Here is a 20164-nt window from a genome sequence, read left to right on the forward strand (position 1 = left end):
GTGGATAGTGACACAAACACACATGCAGGGGGAGGGGGGGGGAGAGAAAGCAGAGAAAAATCAAACCGGAGTGATTCAAAATACTGGATAAAAACAGACATTACACAGACCACAGTCCTGACTTTCTCTCATCCTCTCTGCTTCTCTTCAGGCTATGCAGCACATATGGATGGAGGGAAACTCCCCGACAAAGTGTGACCGCTGTCACAGAAGCATCAAGTGTTACCAGGGCCTGACCGGGCTGCACTGTGTGTGGTGTCAGATCACGGTGAGTCGCTGCTTTGATGTCATTTCTATATATTTAAGACATTTTTTTGTCTTACACCTTCTTATGAGCCACTTTTACATAGAAAGTTCAGGAAAGGGTCATTTTTTAGATGTTACAGCCAAAAATGAGGTCTTGCTCATGTGAGCAACTCTAGAAACCTTGAAAAACTGTTCTAAATCAGGCCTTAATTTGGCTCTGTTTTCTGGATCTGGCCCAGCTTTTGCAGTTTATTTTGATATGCAGTACTTTGAATATCCACCAGATGTCACCCTTGTCCTGTAGTTTTCCCATCATAAGGCCTCTTCTCTAAGCTCTCTCTGGCTGTCAGCAGCCTCAGTCCAGGATTTAGGCCCCGTTTACATGACAACGTTTTACCTGAAAACGCTACAACGCACTAAAAGAAAATCTGTGTTAACACAGAAACGCAGAGGGACTGAAAACGTTGTAGTGAGCACGCCAGGCCTGCTCAGAAACAAGCTGCTCCTTTTCCCCCTCCTGACAGCGTTCTGGTTTCATGTTCAATGCTGCGCTCTGCCTTTAGAAGCGTCTTGTCCTGCTAACGTTTGATGCTCTGAGTGTCACAGATGGATCTCGCCCACACTTCTTCTGTCTCCTCTCCTCTGTAGCTCCATAATAAATGTGCATCCAACATGAAGCCCGAGTGTGACGGAGGAGCCCTGAGGGACCACACTCTGCTGCCCTCGTACATCTGTCCCGTCGTCCTGGTGAGGAGGCTTTTCTCTGCTTCGTATGATAAACACACAGAGCACTCACAAACACAGCAGGCAGTGTTCCCCTCAACACATGAAGGAGGACGGTTCAGGCTCTACCTGTCACATTACTCAGGCCTTGGTTTGAGGATCCTGTCTCTGCTCAAACTGTCTGATCTGTTTTAAGCCCTCAGCTGTTACAGACTATTTCACATAATTTAGCTCATTGAAAGGAGTCAAAGCCCAACACTGATGACAGCAGAAGTTTGTCCTTAGTTTAGATCCATATTCCATCTCAGGAGATGGTAACAATCAGTAATTCAGGACTTTTAAGCTACCATACTTGATCTGCTCCTGTTTCAGTCACACGGCCATCCAGCAGAGCGTCATCCACTGCACGCCTGCGTCCCTCTCACCCTGTCTGCTCTGTGCTCAGACTTTTAAGTTCTTCTCACACAAACTTCACTGACAGGCTGATTTCTCTGTGTGTTATCACTGAGATTTTCTTCATTAATACTCAGCCCCTGCACCTGCAGAGGGCTTAAAGTGGAGTGTGTGGTTTTATCAGTGGGGTGTAACATGTCATCTCTGAGACTCTGGATGTGACACTTGATTCCTCTTTCACTGTTTTTTTTTTGAGGACCAAGTCCTGAAGAGCCTTTTTCAAGTTTTAAAGTTAAAAAAACAGCTAAATGACTGCTTCAAAAAGGACTGATTTCAGGAGAAAATAGTTTTCCAAGTGTCAACGAGACTTTCTGTGTTTTATTCATCTGCCTTGTCTTTTCTCTGATGAACCTGCAGCATCCTCACTGCTGTTTTTTTTTTTTTTTTCTGCTCGTATAAATGAATATAAAGACTAAGTCATGATCCATTCTTCTTCTTTTTTAGGACCGTCACTCCGTGAAGCGAGGAGAAGGAGAGTCCCCGCCCAGCACCAGCCCCGATGAGACCAACCAGACCTTTAAGTTCTCACCTGGAGACGGACAAGCTCTGCAGGTACACATTCATCCAGCTGTGCATCAAGAAGGTTGTACGTAACGTCAGAGATGCTTAGATCCGTTCCTTCATTTCTGCAGATCACTCCTCTACCTGGATCTCACCCGCTGCTAGTGATGGTTAACCCCAAGAGTGGAGGGAGACAGGGGGAGAGGTGAGACTGTGTCAGGTGGTCCTACTTAACACTACTGCAGAAAGAGTTTACAGCAGTGGATCCAAACTCTGTCTCCTTTTAAAGGCACAGTGCATATATTTTTACTATTCAGTATAAAATCCTGCACTTACATTTTAATGACCCAGCCCTTCCTCTGAAACCAAAATTGTTAAAAATGTGCTAAACTGATTTTATGAACCTGCATGGTGAATATGACCTTCCTTACCCGCCCGCCGATCCAACATCCTTCCTTTTTAAAGGTAACTGGTGTTTTACCAGCGCTCCACCTCCCCTGTGATGAAATAAAACCACAGCTCAGTAAAAGAGAGGGATTTGTGTCACAGAGGGCATCTCTGTTTTTGAACTGAGCGCTGTAACGCAGCATGAAATGAGCTTTAAAGCATCACAGCTGTAAAGAAATGTCCTCGTTGTTGCTTTGCTCACAACAGAAACCAATCACACCCTGCTGCTCTGACACGTTTCCATAGAGACACACTCTTTACTACCATTAGAGAGGAAATTATCTTCTATTAATAGACATGCTATACAACAAAGAGATCACTGCAGCAGGGAAGCAAAGGCTGTTCTGATGCTATTTCTGCCTGTGTGAACCTTTTATTGCTTTATTCAGCTTCATGACGTGTTAGTGTGTCAGTACGGACAAGCCTCTGCTCTAAAGTTAGACATTAAAGTTCAGTTAAATTCAACATTTGGTCAGTTTAATTGAACAGCAAAGTTAAAGGTAGGATCACGTGTCTTATATCTCTTGTTGTGCCTCCACAAACTAACTTTTCATCTTTTCATGCAAGTCTGCAGAAAAACATCACGCTCTTTGTGCAGCTCACCAACCTTCACAGGGTTTTATTCTTCCTTTAAAGAGTCTGAGTTTAAATCTTTGGTTTTTCTGTTTTCTTGAAGAGTGCTGAGGAAGTTCAGGTACCTGTTGAACCCCAGGCAGGTGTACAGTTTGGAGCAAGGCGGGCCGATGGTCGGGTAAGAGAAGATTTATTGCATTTAATGCTGTTTATACGACTGTGCATGAGTAAAGCTCTCATCCACAAACCTCTGCATCACATTCAAACTCTGAGCTACAGGAGAAACCTCCAGAAGGTGAACACACAGGTACCTGAGTTTCATATTTGGACGATCTGGGCCTGAAGCGTGATCAGAAAGAACTCCTACGTGTTAGACAGTCTGTTGGGGTGTGGAGGAGGGATGGACTCAACTTCTTCATGAGGCTGACACTCTGAGCTGCTCCATGGAGCTAAAGAAGGGTCTCAGTGTGAGCCTCTCTCTTCATGTCAAACTAACCTGCTGTGGAGGTCACTCCAGGGGAATGGGAGCATCATGTTACTGCTGCACCGTGTGTTTGACCTTCACGCACACACAAACAAATACATCCACACACACACACACACACACACACACACACACACACACACACACACACACACACACACACACACACACACACACACACACGTCAGAGTCGAGCACAGCTTGTACTTTGAAATGAATGCTGTTTCGCCTTTTGTCCAGAGCAGAGCAGCAGTAAATGCTTCACCTTGAAGGTGAAGAGCTCCCCTCGCCTTTCTTTCACTTCCTTTTATGTGCCTCCCTCTCTCCCCCTTCTCTCGCTCTCCCCTGCCCTTCCCTGCTCATGTCTCTCTCTCTCTCTCACTCAGTCACGACTAGCAGAGCGGCTGCCCTCGAGAGCCTGTTGTAGGAAAGTGACCCGATGACGCATTGGGGTCTCTGGGGTGAATGCAGTAGATGATACATGCAGCGTCAAACACCAGCGCTGTGACTCTGATGTGATATGAACACTGGAGAAGGATTCAGTTTTGTGCTCTCAGGCTCGGCCTTCTGTAGTTTCTTATACTGCTGCAGAGTCCAGACACAACTTTCTGAACCAGAGTCTTGCAGCTCAAAGAAAAAAAAAAGGGCTAGCGCACTGACTAATGAGCAAAAGCTAGTCTGAGTAGAATCATCAGTCAGGTATGCAGAGCAGAAGTAGGAGAAACTCACTCCAGTGTAATGACACCCCAGCTTCTGTCCTTGGTGGTCTTTTAAATGCTCCTTGTTAAGGTAGAAAGTGTCAAACTGAGTTGTACGATTGAAGGAGTCTGAGCCAAGGCGTCTCTAACCCGCTTCCTGAGGTGATGTACTGCAGAGAGCTTTAGCTAACACGTGCATCCAGAAAAACACTGATTGAACGCAGGCCTGCTGTCCTCGGAGGCTTAACCCACACTCAGCTGAACTCTTCTGTTACCATGCACTCCTTAGCAACAGGCTCAGCAGCTCTGAGGGATTTGTTTAGTGAATGCAGTCCCTTGCTGTGCTGTCACTTATAACTGTTTGTTTCAGCCTCTTCCTCAGCATTCATCTCCAGACTGTCACACATGAAGCCTGAAACAGTCAGCGCTAAGAGGCTTTATTCATGATTCATGTTAGCAGAGAAAGGTTTAGTTTGATGCCAGGCTCCATAAAGAGGAAATGCCCAGCCCCTCCTGGGCGAGTGGAGGGAGCTGCAGTTCTTCAATCCATGTACTGGTGGGCACTGTTCAGCATCATCCAGAGGAGACTTGGTATGAGGGCAGTTGGACCTGAAATCAAATCACTAACCTTCCTCCAACTTTACCACTGAGCCACTGTCACAACAGTCTTGATGAACTGACACTTCATGCTGTGATTGTGGATCTGATCAGAGGTGACATAGTCACAAAATTCCTGCCAGTGTCAAGAAAATAACTCTGATGAACCGAAATGACTGCTGAAGTTTCTAACCAGGGCTCATTGTTGAATATAAGCTTATATTACACCAAATATCTGAGTCAAGGTTATAATAGTTTACTAAAATGAACCTAGAAACGAAAACTAAAATTTAAAAAACATTGCAGGTAACTCTAACTAATGAAAACTAAAAAAGAAAACAAAAACGATAAGTAAACTAAAACTGTATCTTGTGTTCACAAAACTAACTGAAACTAACTAAAATTATAGAGAAATGCCCTTAGTTTTAGTTTTAATGTTAATAGCCTTTAGGGTTTAAATTAATCTGACACATTTTCCTGACCAATTTTATGACAGTTTTCAGCAGTTGTCAGTGCCGTACTGCACCATCAAAGCGACATACTGGGAAGTGCTTGTTTACTGCTATGACTGGCTGTGTGCTGTGCTGCCACAAAACGTAGTGGAGCAATAAATCAGAGCATCTGTAATAGTTTAATTACATGTGAGTATGACTTTAATTGTATTTAAGTCTGTCTTTCTTGTTAGAGTCCCCAAGTTTCTAAATATTTAAGCTCATATTATATTGTTTTATATAGTTTCAGTTTATATTAATTTTATGAACTTTAGTTTAAAATTATTTTTATATAATTTATGTTTATATTTTTTATATCAAGTTTATATTATTTTCTTGTGTTGAAGGCAGCAGCCAACAGTTCAGTATCAGCATTGACATAGCAGTGAGCACTATGATGGACTTGAAAATAAACAGTATTACAAAAAATTTACTCTGACCTTTTTGAATCCTGCACCTGGTTAATAAGGTATTAAAAAACTAAAACTGAATTAATACTAAGCCTTGTTGCAAAAAAAAATAAAAACTAGATTGCCTGCTCTAAAACTAATTAAAACTAAACTGTAATGGAAAAAAAATCAAAACTAACTAAAACTAAACTATAATGACAAATCCAAAACTATTATAACCTTGATCTGAGTTTTATGGAGAATGAACACTGCATTCATGTTGTTTCAGGAAAAAAAACAACAACAAAAAAGACCTAAAATGCTGCAATTTTTTGGTAAATATTTTCCAAGCGAGGTGAAAGAAACCATCTCTCTGTGAACTCTTTCTCACTGAGGCATATCTCTCTGAGGCTACTCTCTGAGGATGCTCTCTGAGGCTGCTCTCTGCAGCTGCTCTCTGAGGCTGCTCTCTGAGGCTGCTCTATGAGGCGCCCTCTGAGGCTGCTCTCTGTGAGCTCTCTATGAGGCATATCTCTCCGAAGCAGATCTCTCTGAGGCAAATCTTTTTGAGGCAGCTCTCTGAGGCTACTCTCTGAGGCTGCTCTATGAGGCGCCCTCTGAGGCTGCTCTCTGAGGCTGCTCTCTAAGGCAGCTCTCTGTGAACTCTCTCTGAGGCTGCTCTCTGAGGCTGCTCTCTGAGGTTGCACTCTGAGGCTGCTCTGTGAACTCTCTCTGAGGCTGCTCTCTGAGGCTGCACTCTGAGACTGCTCTGTGAACTCTCTCTGAGGCTGCTCTCTGAGGCTGCTCTCTAAGGCAGCTCTCTGTGAACTCTCTCTGAGGCTGCTCTCTGAGGCTGCTCTCTGAGGTTGCACTCTGAGGCTGCTCTGTGAACTCTCTCTGAGGCTGCTCTCTGAGGCTGCACTCTGAGACTGCTCTGTGAACTCTCTCTGAGGCTGCTCTCTGAGGCTGCTCTCTGAGGCTGCTCTCTGAGGTTGCACTCTGAGGCTGCTCTGTGAACTCTCTGAGGCTGCTCTCTGAGGCTGCACTCTGAGGCTGCTCTGTGAACTCTCTCTGAGGCTGCTCTGTGAACTCTCTCTGATGCTGCACTCTGAGGCTGCTCTGTGAACTCTCTCTGAGGCTGCTCTGTGAACTCTCTCTGATGCTGCACTCTGAGGCTGCTTTGTGAACTCTCTCTGAGGCTGCTCTCTGATGCTGCACTCTGAGGCTGCTTTGTGAACTCTCTCTGAGGCTGCTCTCTGAGGCTGCTCTCTGAGGCTGCACTCTGAGGCTGCTCTGTGAACTCTCTCTGAGGCTGCTCTCTGAGGCTGCTCTGTGAACTCTCTCTGAGGCTGCTCTGTGAACTCTCTCTGAGGCTGCTCTGTGAACTTTTTCTGAGGCAGCTCTCTGGGGCTGCTCTTTGGGGCTACTCTTTTTGACTGCGCTCTTAGGCTCCCCTCTGTGACAGGTCTCTGAGGACACTCCCTTACCCTAACCCTAACCCTAACCCTAACCCTAACCCTAACCCATCCTGGCAAGCTCTCTGAGGCAGCTTTCTGTTGTCTCTATGTAAACACGCTCTCTGAGGCTTCTCTCCTTGACAGCTCTCTGAGGCTGCTCTCTGTGACAAGTCTTTGTGACTCCTCTTTGCTGCTGATGTCTAAGAGCGCTCTTTGAAGACACTTTTTAGGCTGCTCTCTGAGGCAGTTCTGTGTGAACTTTCTCTGGGGGACACAATTTGAGGGCACTTTTTGAGTCTGCTGTCTAAAGACACTCTGTGGTCACTCTGTGGCTGCTGTCTTTGACCACCCTAGGAAGCCACTTTAGAGGACCCTCTTTGTAATAGCTGCTATCTAAATGATCTTTGAAGCTACTTTCTGAGGCTGCTCTCTGAGGCTGCTCTGTGGACCACTCTGTGTGAACACTCTCTGAGGATGCACTCTGAGGCTGCTGTCTGAGGACACTCCCCCCTTGGTCGTTCTCTGTGGCTGCTCTCTGTGACTGCTCTCTGTTGCTGCTCTCTACAAACCCTGTCTTAGACTGCCCTCTGAGGATGCTTCTTGTGGCCTCTCTGTGGCAGCATACTGAGGATGCTCCCTGTAGCAGCTTTTTGTGACCCTTTTTCTGTAGCAGCTCTCTGTGTCAGCTCACTTTGACTGTATTTTGAGGCAGCTCTCTTTGGCCACTGTCTGAGGATGCTTTTTAGGGTCCTCTCTGTGACGGCTCTGTGTTACCACCCTCTGAGGCCACTTTCTTTGGCAGCTCTCTGTGGCAGGTCTTTTTGAGCACTCTGTGTGACCACTCCCGGGCCACTGTCCGAGGCTGCTCCCTGAGGACGCTTCTGAGGGCACACTTATTGACTGTGCTCTTTGACCGCTCCCTGAAGCCTCTTTCTGAGGATGACCGCTTTCTGTTGCTGCTCTCTGAGGCTGCTCTCTGAGGACACTATCTGAAGATACTTTCTGAGGCTGATCCCTGAGGACACTCTTTCAGGCTGCTCTATGAGGATGCTGTGGCCGCCAGTGTCCATTGAGTAAAGTTTGTGTGTGTTTGTGCTTGTGTCGTTAGCATTTAGCTCCTCTCATTAATTCATCTAGAGCTGAGAAACCAGGTCTTAAGCACCAGACAAGTTCAACTTTTCATTCAGTTTGGAGGCACAGATGTTAAATCCTCTTTCTCCTGTTTCCTCACAGACTTAACTTTTTTCATGACGTCCCAAACTTCCGCGTGCTTGCCTGTGGAGGTGACGGCACCGTCGGCTGGATCCTCGACTGTATAGGTACACACTCTTCTCTACAGCTTCAAAGCCAGAGTGATGTCCTTCCTCTCCCTCTTTGAGGACTGTTCCTCTCTCTGGACCTCAGCCTGATGGTGTCTCTCTCTGTCTGCAGATAAAGCAAACTTTGCCAAACACCCTCCAGTGGCCATCCTCCCTCTTGGTACAGGGAATGACCTTGCTCGCTGCTTACGCTGGGGAGGAGGTGAGACACTAGCTCAGTTTCTTGTGTGTATGAACTTACACAACTTAATGTCGTCATGGAAACATATGAAACTTATTCAGTGAGGTCTGTTTGATCAGCTCAGCATGTTCAAAGCTCACACCTGCTTCCATAAAAACAAATACAATGCTGATCTGAAGGGTTATAAAATAAAAGAGTAGATAAACACCTTGGAAAATGGGGCTGGGGTGATATGCTACTCAACCGATTTGATTCTATCAAAATTTTTGGGGTGTGGATTCAATAAATTGCAATTCTTCGATAACTGCGATTTTTGCTATTTTTAGTTTGCTTTTTTAAACACCAGACCATGTGAAAAAAGTTAAATGATGATGATAATGTCTACAGACTGCATCAGGAGCCATATTTTCCCATAAAATGCACATTACATGAGTTAGAGAGAAACATTTCACCCTCAGCTGGAGAAAAGTGGTAACTTTTTTTAATCCAGTTTATAAACCAGTCTGAAATTAAGAACTTGAATAAAAAAAAAAAAGAATTGACTTTTTGACAAAGAATCTCAATTTTGATATTGTCAAACAAAAAATTAAGATATGTCGATTTTCAATTTTTGTCTCCCACCTCTATTAGAAGCTGAAAATCTTGAGCATCATGAGCATCCAACAGACACACCAGGTGTAAAACAGTTGGCTCATGGACTCGTCCTCAGCTCCAACACTTTGAGCAGGTTCAGGAGGGATGTCAGACGCACAGGAGAAAGTGGGCACGTGTTTAGGAAATGAAAGACGGGAAGCGGCAGGTCTACTGGGTCACATTAAGAAGTGTTAATATGCAGAGCTCATGTGCTGAAAGTCTCTGCCAGGCGCTGATTTGTCCCAGTGTTTGTGTGGTAATTAGAGTGTCTGCTGATGACTGCTGGATTGTTGCTGCCTGGAGGACCTGCAGAGCACTTACACAGGATTATGAATGATATTTGGTCAATAAGCCTCCAGGTCCAAGGGGGCTTCCAGACTCCATTAGATCATGTTTCCCAGAAATAAACACTGAAGGTAGAGCTTAGGGGTCTGATAGAGACGTACTGCAGCAGGGGGGCCACGGGAGCTAGGATTATCCTTGTGTGATCAGTTTTTAGTAGAGATGTCAGACTAGCTGTGTTTCCATTACAGCTGGAATTGTGCAAAAGCTAAATATCACAATAAACATTGTAATGACAACACTAAAACAAGACACTCTTGTGAGGTGTTTTTTCAGAAGTTTTGATATTGAAGTTAACCAAAAAAGTGCAATGGAAACACTTTTTCTGCAAAAAAACATTACATTGTTATAACAATGTACCTCCTTCACCTCTTCGGCCACAATCCTCTCCCAAAAGTCCTGAGTACGTGTCCACTGCCACATATATGGACTCTGGCGCTCATATTGTTAGAGCTCTGCTGTTAGTTGTGTTCAGTGCAGATGTTTGTGTTTTTGACTGTCAATAGTGAAGGCATCAGGCGAGCTGGGGTTGATATTTTTTAGTTAATGTTTTCAGCCGACAGTTTGACCAGTGGACAAAAACTAAAATGTTCATGATCCGGCATCACTATCAGTGGAGCATCCAACTAAAGTTCTAGTCATAATGGTCAAAAATTTCAAGGCACCATTGTTTTTTTCTGAAACTTCAGAAATCTCCCTTTTATGTTCACAAAAAGGTGTAATAAAACACAGCTACTGACAGTTACTACAAACCAACAATATAAGCATTAAAATAGCCTGTGTTTCCATTACATCTATAATTGCTAAAAACCTAAATATGGCAATTTTAAAAAATATATGGAAACGCCAAATTAAAAAAAAAAAAAAAAAGCTCTCAAGTTTTGATATAAAGGTGAAACACTCTCATGCAGTGTTTAAGTTTATTGCAAAAGTGCAATGGAAACCCTTTTTTTTTCACAAAAACATGTGACATAACCACAACATACCTCCCTCACTTTCTGCCCACTGCCACACATACAGACTCCGGTTTTCATACTGCAACAGCCCTGCTGTTAGTTCGGTGTTCAGTGCACATGTTGGTGTGTTTGACCCTTAGTTAAGGAATCAGGAAGGCCGTGAGCGGGTCAGAGTGCAGCAGGAGGGAGGGCAGAGGTATGTGTGCGTCAAGGCTGATTTATGCTTGATGTGTCCGTGGTTTCTGCGCAGACAAATGATGTCATTTTTGCACCTACCCCCCCCCGGGCAGTCCTTTTCACATGGAGAATGTCCATGCAATGCACTTTCGAAAATTTGTACATTTGTGATACACCGCCCCCTGCAGTTTGGGGATGGACACCAACGGACACTGTGCAGGGTTTTAAAAACCATGAAAGAATAAATATTAGCCTGATGATCATGGTCTCCAGAGGATGAACACAATGACAGACAGGCTGGCTCTGGAGTATCCTGAAAAGTTTTGAGGTATTTTGACAAATCATGAAATTGATACGGACATTTCTGGACAATACTGAATTTTCATCCTCTTCCTAACATTGTCAAGGAAAATCCTGATAAATCACAGAGCATCTCTGGAAGTTTGACAGTATCTGAACTTTTCCTGGGGGGCTGTCATGTCTGCTCAGTAAGGAAGGAGGACAGTGGACAGAGTAGGAAACCGGTTGAGAGTGGGGAGTGACATGACATGCAGGAAACAGGCCAAAGGCTGGGTTTAGCCCAGGCCACCAGCTCAAGGGTGAACCTCATGGGGTGCAACCTAAACTGCTAGACCATCTGCACCCTATTCCTGAAGTGTTCTGACTAGTGCTGTCAGGCGATTAAAAAAATTAATCTAATTAATTACAAGATTTGTAATTAATTAATATAATTAATTGCATTTTAATCTCATATCTGCTTGAGGTCCCAAAATAAAGAATTTGAATTCCAGGACATTAAAATTACATTAAAAAACATTTAAAAATAAGGTGGGAGTATATACAACACATTTTTAGGTACCCTGATGCATAAGGAACACATTAAAAAAGTTTTATGGTTCTATCTTTACAAAATCTACACAGTCCTGCACCTAAGATAAGCTGATTTGATTTTTAGGATGGATTTTGCTTCAGTCACATCTTTACTCCATGTTGACTCAATTTTCACTGCAATATGAACTTCTATACTTCTATGAGGTCAGGAGAACCAGGGCTAAAGGCTAAAAACTGTGAGGAACTATGTACAAAACACTTAACTCAAGTCTTGGATCAAAGAAAAGTGAAGTATTTTCAGTTTTACATGCTCTGAACACACAAACTGTTGCTCATTGGTGCAGAGCAGCCCCAAGCTGAAACATGACACCAGGAAGATGGAAGCATTTCAAAGAATTCTTTAGATTTAAATACAGGACATATGTCGATCATTCAGGGCTTGTTTAATGCAGTAAATAGTGTAGAATTATCTATTTACTGAACTGAGCTAGAGCAAACGGTTGATTTTCTGCAGATTTTCAAAGAGGACGTGTGAATAAACACGATGTGGACGGCAGTCACCCAAAAAGCGCTCCCTCTTCCCCCCGGTTTAAAGCATGTTGCTGATGTCAGGTGTGAAACATTCAGGGACCGTCAGAAATGTAAAAATCTGACAAGAACACCATTATTCCAAGTAGGACAAATGGTTTGTATGTGCCAGACATTTGAAAATAAGTGCGTCTTTGAACGCCCCGCAGCTTTGGGATCCAGACTAATCTGTGTTAATTTTTATAATGCATTAATTTGCGGTGTAATTAATTAATCTAGTTAACGCGTTAAAATGACAGCCCTAGTTCTGACGTTTGGAGAAATATTTCAATCCCTGAAACCTTTAGAAATATCTTAAGAAACATGTCTTAATGTAATCTCAACAAATTCTATTTATCGTTGAAACACCTCTTTTTTGACATCAAAAAATAATCAAAAGAAAAAAGAAAATATAGAATTTAAAATAACTAAAAGTTGAAAATAGCTTGCATAGCTTAAACATATCCAGACATGTTTTGGCTGAAATGAAACATTTAATTCTTCAACCTGGAAATATCAGTGTCTCTGTATCTTCACATACTCTGATAGATACCCTCTTTAAAAACTCGAACATCCAAATAACTCTTGCATATCTTTTAGAATATATAGTTCAGGAAATCCAAAAGAATCTGTAAAAAAAAAAAGCATAAGATATTCAGATAAATTATATAATTTTTCTTGCCATATCCTTGTTCATTAAAAGAAACTGTGAAATTCTGATATAGCAAGATGGGAGATCTAAAACAAAAACTCAACAAAAACAAAACTATCTCTTTATAACATGTATTTTTTCTTTATTTCTGACATCTGTTAACACACTGAGATGACTGTTTCCTGTTTTTATTATTGACAGATTTACGTGTTTACGTGTTTCCTGATGCCGTCAGCAACCCCAGATTTAATGTTTGAGCTCTGGGATAAAGCTGCGAGGTGTTTTTATGTTGTCACATGTAGACCTGAGTCAGAAACCCTTCATGGCACTTAAGTGAGCGACACACACACACACACACACACACACACACACACACACACACACACACACACACACACACACACACACACACACACACACACACACCAAAAGAGTGTGTGAGTAGAGAGGAGGGTTTGATATGAAAGGTAGATAGTTTACTCTCTGAATGCTGTCACGTCTCTGTGAAACCCATTTTTTCACAATGAACACTAATGAACAAACTCATGTTTCACACACTCATGTTTCACACACTCATGTTTCACACACTCACGTTATAAACGTGTTGCTCTAGGTGTAATGAGACTCATTAAGATACATGCCCTTGTGACGACCCTGAGCACACTTCCGCCTCCAATCCCTATCAAGATGCCTGACTGTTAGATGCAGCGTAGACCCAGAGGGCTCCCCAGGGTGCCGTCAGGCCAGTTTGGAGGTGGTGACGGCAGTGGTGTGTGTGAAGTGGCAGACTAATCAGTGCCAATTGTGTTCCTGGTTCCCAGCTTAGCCTGAAGGTTTAAACACACAGGAGGTGAAATGATACATTTAGAAACGTTTGATCAGTCTGTCAGGGTTAACAGATATAAACTCACACTATGGCTGACTACATCCATTTAAATTTTTATTTTCAACCATCTTTAAAAACACCAATGTCCCTGAAACACATTTCTATTCTTATTCCACAAACCTGAAGCATTATTTGTCTTGGAATCATTTTACAACATATGGCCCAGATGTGATACAGGAGTGGCCTAAAAAATGATCTGAGGTCATGTTTACTCTTGCATGTGATGGTTCTGCAGTGGTAAGTGCTGTGGCCTCTCAGCAAGACAAAAGTCTTGGTTTGAATCCCTAGCCTGTTTTGAGTCTTCGGGCTCTAATTTCATAGACCAGGCACAAACCTAGGCGCACCTCCCCTGCCCTGGCCTTTGCGCAGACCCGCACAGACAGGGTGCACTTTGCAAGTTTCCTGCAGTGCCAAGAGAGGCGCATTCAAGGTGCAGAGGAGCGCAGAGGAGCGCAGAGGAGGGCAGAGCTGCGCATGGCAGAGAGGGAGGAGAGAAGCCGTGAGTGGGTTTAACACAGCCGAGCACTGTTTTCACCAATCAAATGAGCGTCTCTCCTCGCCTTAAAATGCCCTGCAGCCGAGGCGCAGCGTCTGATTGGTCTGACTGATCCCCAGCACCGCGGAAACATGCTGGAAAGACCCGGTAGCGGAGACAGTCAGAGCCGCTGTCCCTGCAGCAGGAGAATGGACAGCGGGGCGCATCGGAGGAAACGAAGCACGTCACCGTGTGGGCCAGCTCCAAGGACAGACGTAATCTGTTCCTTTGTCATTAATAGGAGTACAAAATGAAGAGACAGTTACACAGCTGGCTTATCCATTCAGAATACTTTTGATCCACCTGCACTCCTGGGTTGTCCTCACCAAATAGCAGAACCTTTGGTGATATACTGTATACTCTCCTGATGTCTCCACCTCATCCTCCTTACAATAATGTACTCCATCTTTTTAGATCAGGTTAAAAATAAAGACTAAAACAGAGAAATATGGGAAATCACGGGTAAATCCTGAGTGACATTGGGGCTGGGCGATTATGGTAAAAATAAGAATCCCGATTATTTTAAGTGATATTGAAATCACAATTAATATACACAATTATTCATTTATTCAGAAACTTCAGTACTGATTTAAACAGAACTTTAAAGAACCAGCAAGTGGCACATACAGTATTATTGATACACATAGGTCACACACACTCGCTGTGGCTGCACATGAAACACAGAAGAGCTATGAAGCACAGGAACTTGCATACATCTACACTGTGTGGCATATTAATTGTTTTTCTTCGATTATATTGTTTTTATGATTGTCAGATGGCAAAATTGAAATCACGATTAAAATCCAATTGATTGTCCAGCCTTAAGTGACATACATTTATTTTGTCTCTTTTTTCTTCGTCTTTTCTCTCCCTCTTTTCTTTGAATTAAATGAAATGAGAGAACCAGATATATACTCAGTATCAGATGTAAAGACTGTTTATTGTTTAATTGTAAGATGTGCATCAAACTTCCAGCTGCCGTCAGGTTAACTTTCCATTATGACAAACGGCTTTAATCTGACATCAGATGTGACGGGACAGTTAATATAGATATAAATGTATATGCTGGTTCAGACAGTTACATTAAATAGTGATTGCTGTGATTGTTTATTGCATTAAAATGTGCCTGACACTCTGGAAACCTGCCTCTGAGGCTTTGTTGACGTGAGCACACGTGCGCCTGTCACCAAATTACAGCTGTGGAGGGTGCACTCCGCTTTGCGCAGAGAATTGACCAGGTTGGAGCTGGCGAGCTTTCAGCGCACTTTCTGCACTGTTTTTGGCACGAAATTGTCACTGCGCCAACATGAATCTGCTGACACCTCCCTCTGGCGCGCCGTCACACCCATCTCTGCGCAGACGGTCTACTAAATTGTCAAATTGGCAGCGCACGGCGGTGCGCCGCATGAAATTAACACTGCGCAGGGTGCGCCAGGCTTGCGCCCTATGCGGTGCGCCACAAAATTAGAGCCCTTCAGTGTTTCTGCATGATCATGCGCCCTCCCATAGTCTAAACATATCCACATCAGTTTGATTAGTTTGTTCTAAATCACCCATAGGTGCAGCACCCTGTGACCCTGAAAGGAAAAGTGGGTTGATGGTGATTGATTTAAATACCGGCCCAAAGACTGATGGACCTGTCCTCAGTTTTGGGATTGAGAAACTCCTCTACACTGTCTAGAGCTCACAGAGAGTGGTAGTTGTCTTTTTGTTTGTGTATTTGTCGTTCTCTTGCTTCACACTCTGTTTTGGTGTGTTCCTCCAGGTTACGAAGGTGGCAGCTTGCTGAAGTTCCTGCGGGACATTGAGCACAGCACAGAGGTGGTGTTGGACCGCTGGAACATCGACATTGTTCCTGATGACAAAGAGGAGAAAGGAGACCCAGTCCCATACAGCATTGTCAACAACTATTTTTCCATCGGGGTGGTAGGAGACTGCGATTTCTGTCACATCACGTTAAATGTTTTACTTCGAACTGTTCACTCTACCTCACTGAAAAGAGTCTTACATATAGAAACCAGTCAAACAAAGATGTAAGAGCTGAGAAGAGTTGTGTGATCTTTAATGAAACATGCCAGATGGTTTGATTGTTTTAAGCTAACACTGAAACGTCTCTGATAAATCGTCTATCAGACTCTCTCCTGGAGCTGCTTTGTTGTAACGCTGACAGTAGATGACAAAGATTACCGGGTCTTTGTGGCCTGGAGCAATTAGCAGATTCATCAGCAAGGCTCTGCTCCCTTGTGGTCAGAGTTTCGTCTTTAATTGGAGGAAAGAGACATGCTGCCAGGTTTCCAGTTGCTTAGCAACCTTTTTATCTGGTCCTGATGGAGACGCTTGTCTGAAGGCTCAGGGACGTTTCCACAGAGGTGACAAACAAGGTCTATGTGAAGTCGTCCCTTTGCTGCTCTGCTCATTTAGCCTGAGTGTGTTCAGACGAGGGACAAGTCCTCACAGCAGGTCACTGAAGTGTCTCAGTTACATATACCAGGTGAAACACAGAAAGTTCAAAGACTTTATCATACCTGCATGGAAGTCCGGAGGAAAACTGTGGCTGCTTTTTGACACAAACCTCTTTTAAAGCAGAGTTGAGCTTTTTTAAAGTTATTTGGGGGCGGGGGGGGTTATGCCTTTGATTAGATATTAGAGAGGACAGTGGATAGAGCAGGAAACAGGCTAAGAGTGGGGAGTGCCATGCAGGAAATAGGCCACAGGCTGGATTTGAACCTGGGCCACCTGCGCGAGGGCTAACCTCATGCAGCACCATCTGCGCTCTGAGTTAAGCTTTTTGAAACAAACTCATTTTAACACTGATACTTTTATTTAACCCACATCTACAAGAGATGAACATGAGTCAGCTACTGCCTCTCTAAGGCCCTTTACCGTTTCTGCCTGGGTGTCTTACTATCCCTCTGACAAGGGGAACATTAAATGCCACACGGTGTGTTGGGAGTAATTTAAAAAATATCTCTGACTATAAGAAAAGAAGGGAGGGATTTAAAATGTTGTGGTGGATTGAAAATATCACAAAACAGATGAGTCAGAAAAACATATTTCTGAGAACAAATAAATCAGTTTAGGTGATCAGTGAAGCTGTGTGTTTGTCATTTGCTCAGAAAATGTATGAAGTCATTAGGAGAAGCAATTGTTTCATGTCTTCATTCAGTTTACATTCAGAAACATGCTTTATAACTGACCTCCATTAGAGATGCTGCATTTAAGGTACCCAGTGATTTGATTAACATCAAAAATGTGACATTTAAAATGTTCATTGAGATATTTTTAATTCTAAAACTAAATATTCAATTTAAAAGTCAATATTATATGTATGATAGGGATGGATATGCATCAGTATCATGGGTATTTAATACATTTAGTCACCATAGTTTTTATTTTTAAATTCTATTCAAGAAATTTTTTTACTGAGAGTAGTCTAAATGTGTCACGAATTTAGTTAAAAGTGTATGTGTTTACATTTTCTGAGAGAGCTGGTCATCGTTATTTGTGAGGATGGGTACTGAATTAGGTACTTTAATAGTACCAATTCACATAAAACCAAAAGGTACCATGTTTAGGTACCTAAATTCATCCTTGTGACTGGGAGGGGGTGGGAGAGAAGGCGATTTTCTGTGGTGAACACTAACACAGCAGTGCAATGTTATATATTGAAGAATAAATATGTTTAGTTTAAAAATCTTTATATTTTATTATCAAACAAATTGAAAGTTTTTACCATATAAACATAAAAAGTACCAAAAAAAAGTACCGTTGAGTACCGGTACCGATTGCCAGGTACCGGACATCGGTACCTTATAATTTCAAATGTGATAGGTACCCATGAAGAGGTTCTAAATTTGTTTGTAGAGTAAGAACAAATTCAAGTAAGAAAATATTGATGAATCACAGATTTATCAATCAAATGTTCCTACACACAATTCAGGCACAAATTTGTGCATAACCACTGTTTGTGAATGATTGTTGTTTGATCAGATTAAAATGAGACAAAGTGAAAATGAAAAAATGAAAGACACAATTACATAAAGTTTCATCATGTAAGACCAACAAGTAATACTCAGTGGGTGCGTCTCAAAGTTCCATCCTTCCTTCCTCCACTTGTGTCGTTCACTTGCGTCTTAGTCCCTCCCTCCAGAGATGATGAAGAGACATGAGGAAATGAAGAGAGGAGAGAGGATGGAGGAGATTCGTTTTTAGAGCAATGGGACATCCTCTCCTCCGGGGCGTCACAAGAAGCGACGAGTGTCAGTGATGACATCAGCTGATCACCTCTGGATCATCTGTCAGTCAGCTCTAACAGCTGTTTGTGTGTCTACACATGTGCGCTGTAATAACTCTGATCAAACAGAAACAGTTACAGATCTTTGTCTGTTCCTTTAACCTGTGAACCTGAGAAGCTCATGGATGACTTTACAAAATGCGTAATTGTTAGATTATTTATAAATTATTTAACCTTTATCTAGAGGGCATCTGATTGTGAACTCTAAAACTTATTAATATAAACTAGTTTATTGTTTTTCAGGAAGATATTATTTATTAGATTTCAGGTTTCAGTATTAATCCTTCATTATATTGCTTTTTATGATGGTAGTGTTCAGTATTTTGTGCTTTAAACTCTCAACAGACACTTTATTATCAGATTTATGGCTGGTCTCTGAATGATCCTCAGTGACTGTATAAGGCCCCGTTTACACGACAATGTTTCATCTGAAAATGCTGAAACACAGTGAAAAAAATCTGCATTTACACGGAAACACAGAGGGACTGAAAACGCTGTAGTAAGCATGCCAGGCCTGTAGATGACGCTATAACTGTCTTGTCTGCTTTTGGGAGATCCCCACCGAAGCAGAGGTGAGCCGATCATCTGGTGTATTGGGGAATACTAAGTTAAAAAGCGGAGCAACAGATGCACGTTTTGTATAAAGACAGTTAGCAGGTACAGTAGATTGATCAGCACAAGCACAACACGGTAGTTTGCTACGATCATAGCAACGGTACTATTGTCCTGTTGTATGTGCTCGTGAGGAGCGAAGTGTGACGTCAGTGTTTCCACTGAAAACGCGGCTAAACACGGCAATGGTGTTGGCAGCGTTTCAGAAAAATCCCACTCTGGAGGTCGTTTTCACAAGTTTGCGTTTAAGGTTGGCTGAAACGCCGTTTCTGTGTTAACACGAGGCTGAAACCCAATAAAACTTTTGCGTTTCATCCTAAAACCGTTGTCGTGTAAATGGACCCTTAAGCTCGTCTTTTCTCTCATTGAACTCTGTTGTGTTTGTGAAGTTTCATGTAGAGAAGTCTGAGCTGCTGCAGCGTCCAATCAGAGAGTGATATTCCATATGGGGGCGTGTCTGTCAACGAAAAGACTTCCGCAAAGCCAGCTCTTGTGTTTCCTCAATCATAGCTCCTTCAACAGTCTACTCCCTCCTCTTTCCTTATTGCTCTCTCCTCTCTCCTCTGAGCACAATTATCACTTTGGGAAAGCCTTCAGAAAGTACTTCCGGTGCCGCAGAGGAGAGAGGAGAGAGGAGAGAGGAGGCTCGAAATCATTGCTTTGAGACGCAACCAGTGTTCTGCTTACAGCTTTTTTATTCCTCCTGTTCCACAGGGGGGCGCCAAATTCCTCAGAGACATTTTTGACAGTGTCTCTGAATTAATCCTTTTCATCCTACAGTCTTTACAGGCTTCCTTTTGCTGCTTCATCTTACTTTTCCTTGTACAGCTGCTCAGTCACACACAACAAACTTCAGCGCACAGCGAGTATCTCTGTGTAGCTTTGGAAACCAGACTGTTCATCCTGGTGTTCTGCCAAACTTTGAGCTGACTCATTTCCATGAAGCTGAAGTAGCTGCCATCTGACGTTTTTCTGTAACATTCAAGCACCATTAGGCTGGCTAACAAAAATAACAGGACACAGGCACTCATTGGCTGGGAAGTACAGTACATATGACTATAAATACACCACTGTGACATAAGCACTGAGAGGGCATAGGTAGATGTGTCAAGGCAGGAGC

The 20164-nt window shown here is 42.9% G+C and overlaps 1 protein-coding gene across 3 annotated transcripts in view; it reads left to right on the forward strand.

Annotated features, from left to right (window-relative positions):
• Positions 1-20164, forward strand: part of dgkg (diacylglycerol kinase, gamma) — a 131660-nt gene that overhangs the window by 54693 nt on the left and 56803 nt on the right. For all 3 annotated transcript variants that reach the window (XM_074694662.1, XM_074694664.1, XM_074694663.1), the window contains 8 exons: positions 152-268; positions 895-993; positions 1867-1974; positions 2055-2128; positions 3047-3121; positions 8293-8378; positions 8491-8580; positions 15904-16064. In XM_074694662.1, coding sequence (XP_074550763.1) covers positions 152-268; positions 895-993; positions 1867-1974; positions 2055-2128; positions 3047-3121; positions 8293-8378; positions 8491-8580; positions 15904-16064 — 810 coding nt within the window. The remainder of the gene's footprint in view (positions 1-151; positions 269-894; positions 994-1866; positions 1975-2054; positions 2129-3046; positions 3122-8292; positions 8379-8490; positions 8581-15903; positions 16065-20164) is intronic.

Source organism: Halichoeres trimaculatus, unplaced genomic scaffold, assembly GCF_033239565.1.
Source record: "Halichoeres trimaculatus isolate MK-OKI-2021-1 unplaced genomic scaffold, fHalTri1.1 fHalTri1_scaffold_19, whole genome shotgun sequence".
In the NCBI taxonomy this organism is placed as follows: Eukaryota; Metazoa; Chordata; class Actinopteri; order Labriformes; family Labridae; genus Halichoeres; species Halichoeres trimaculatus.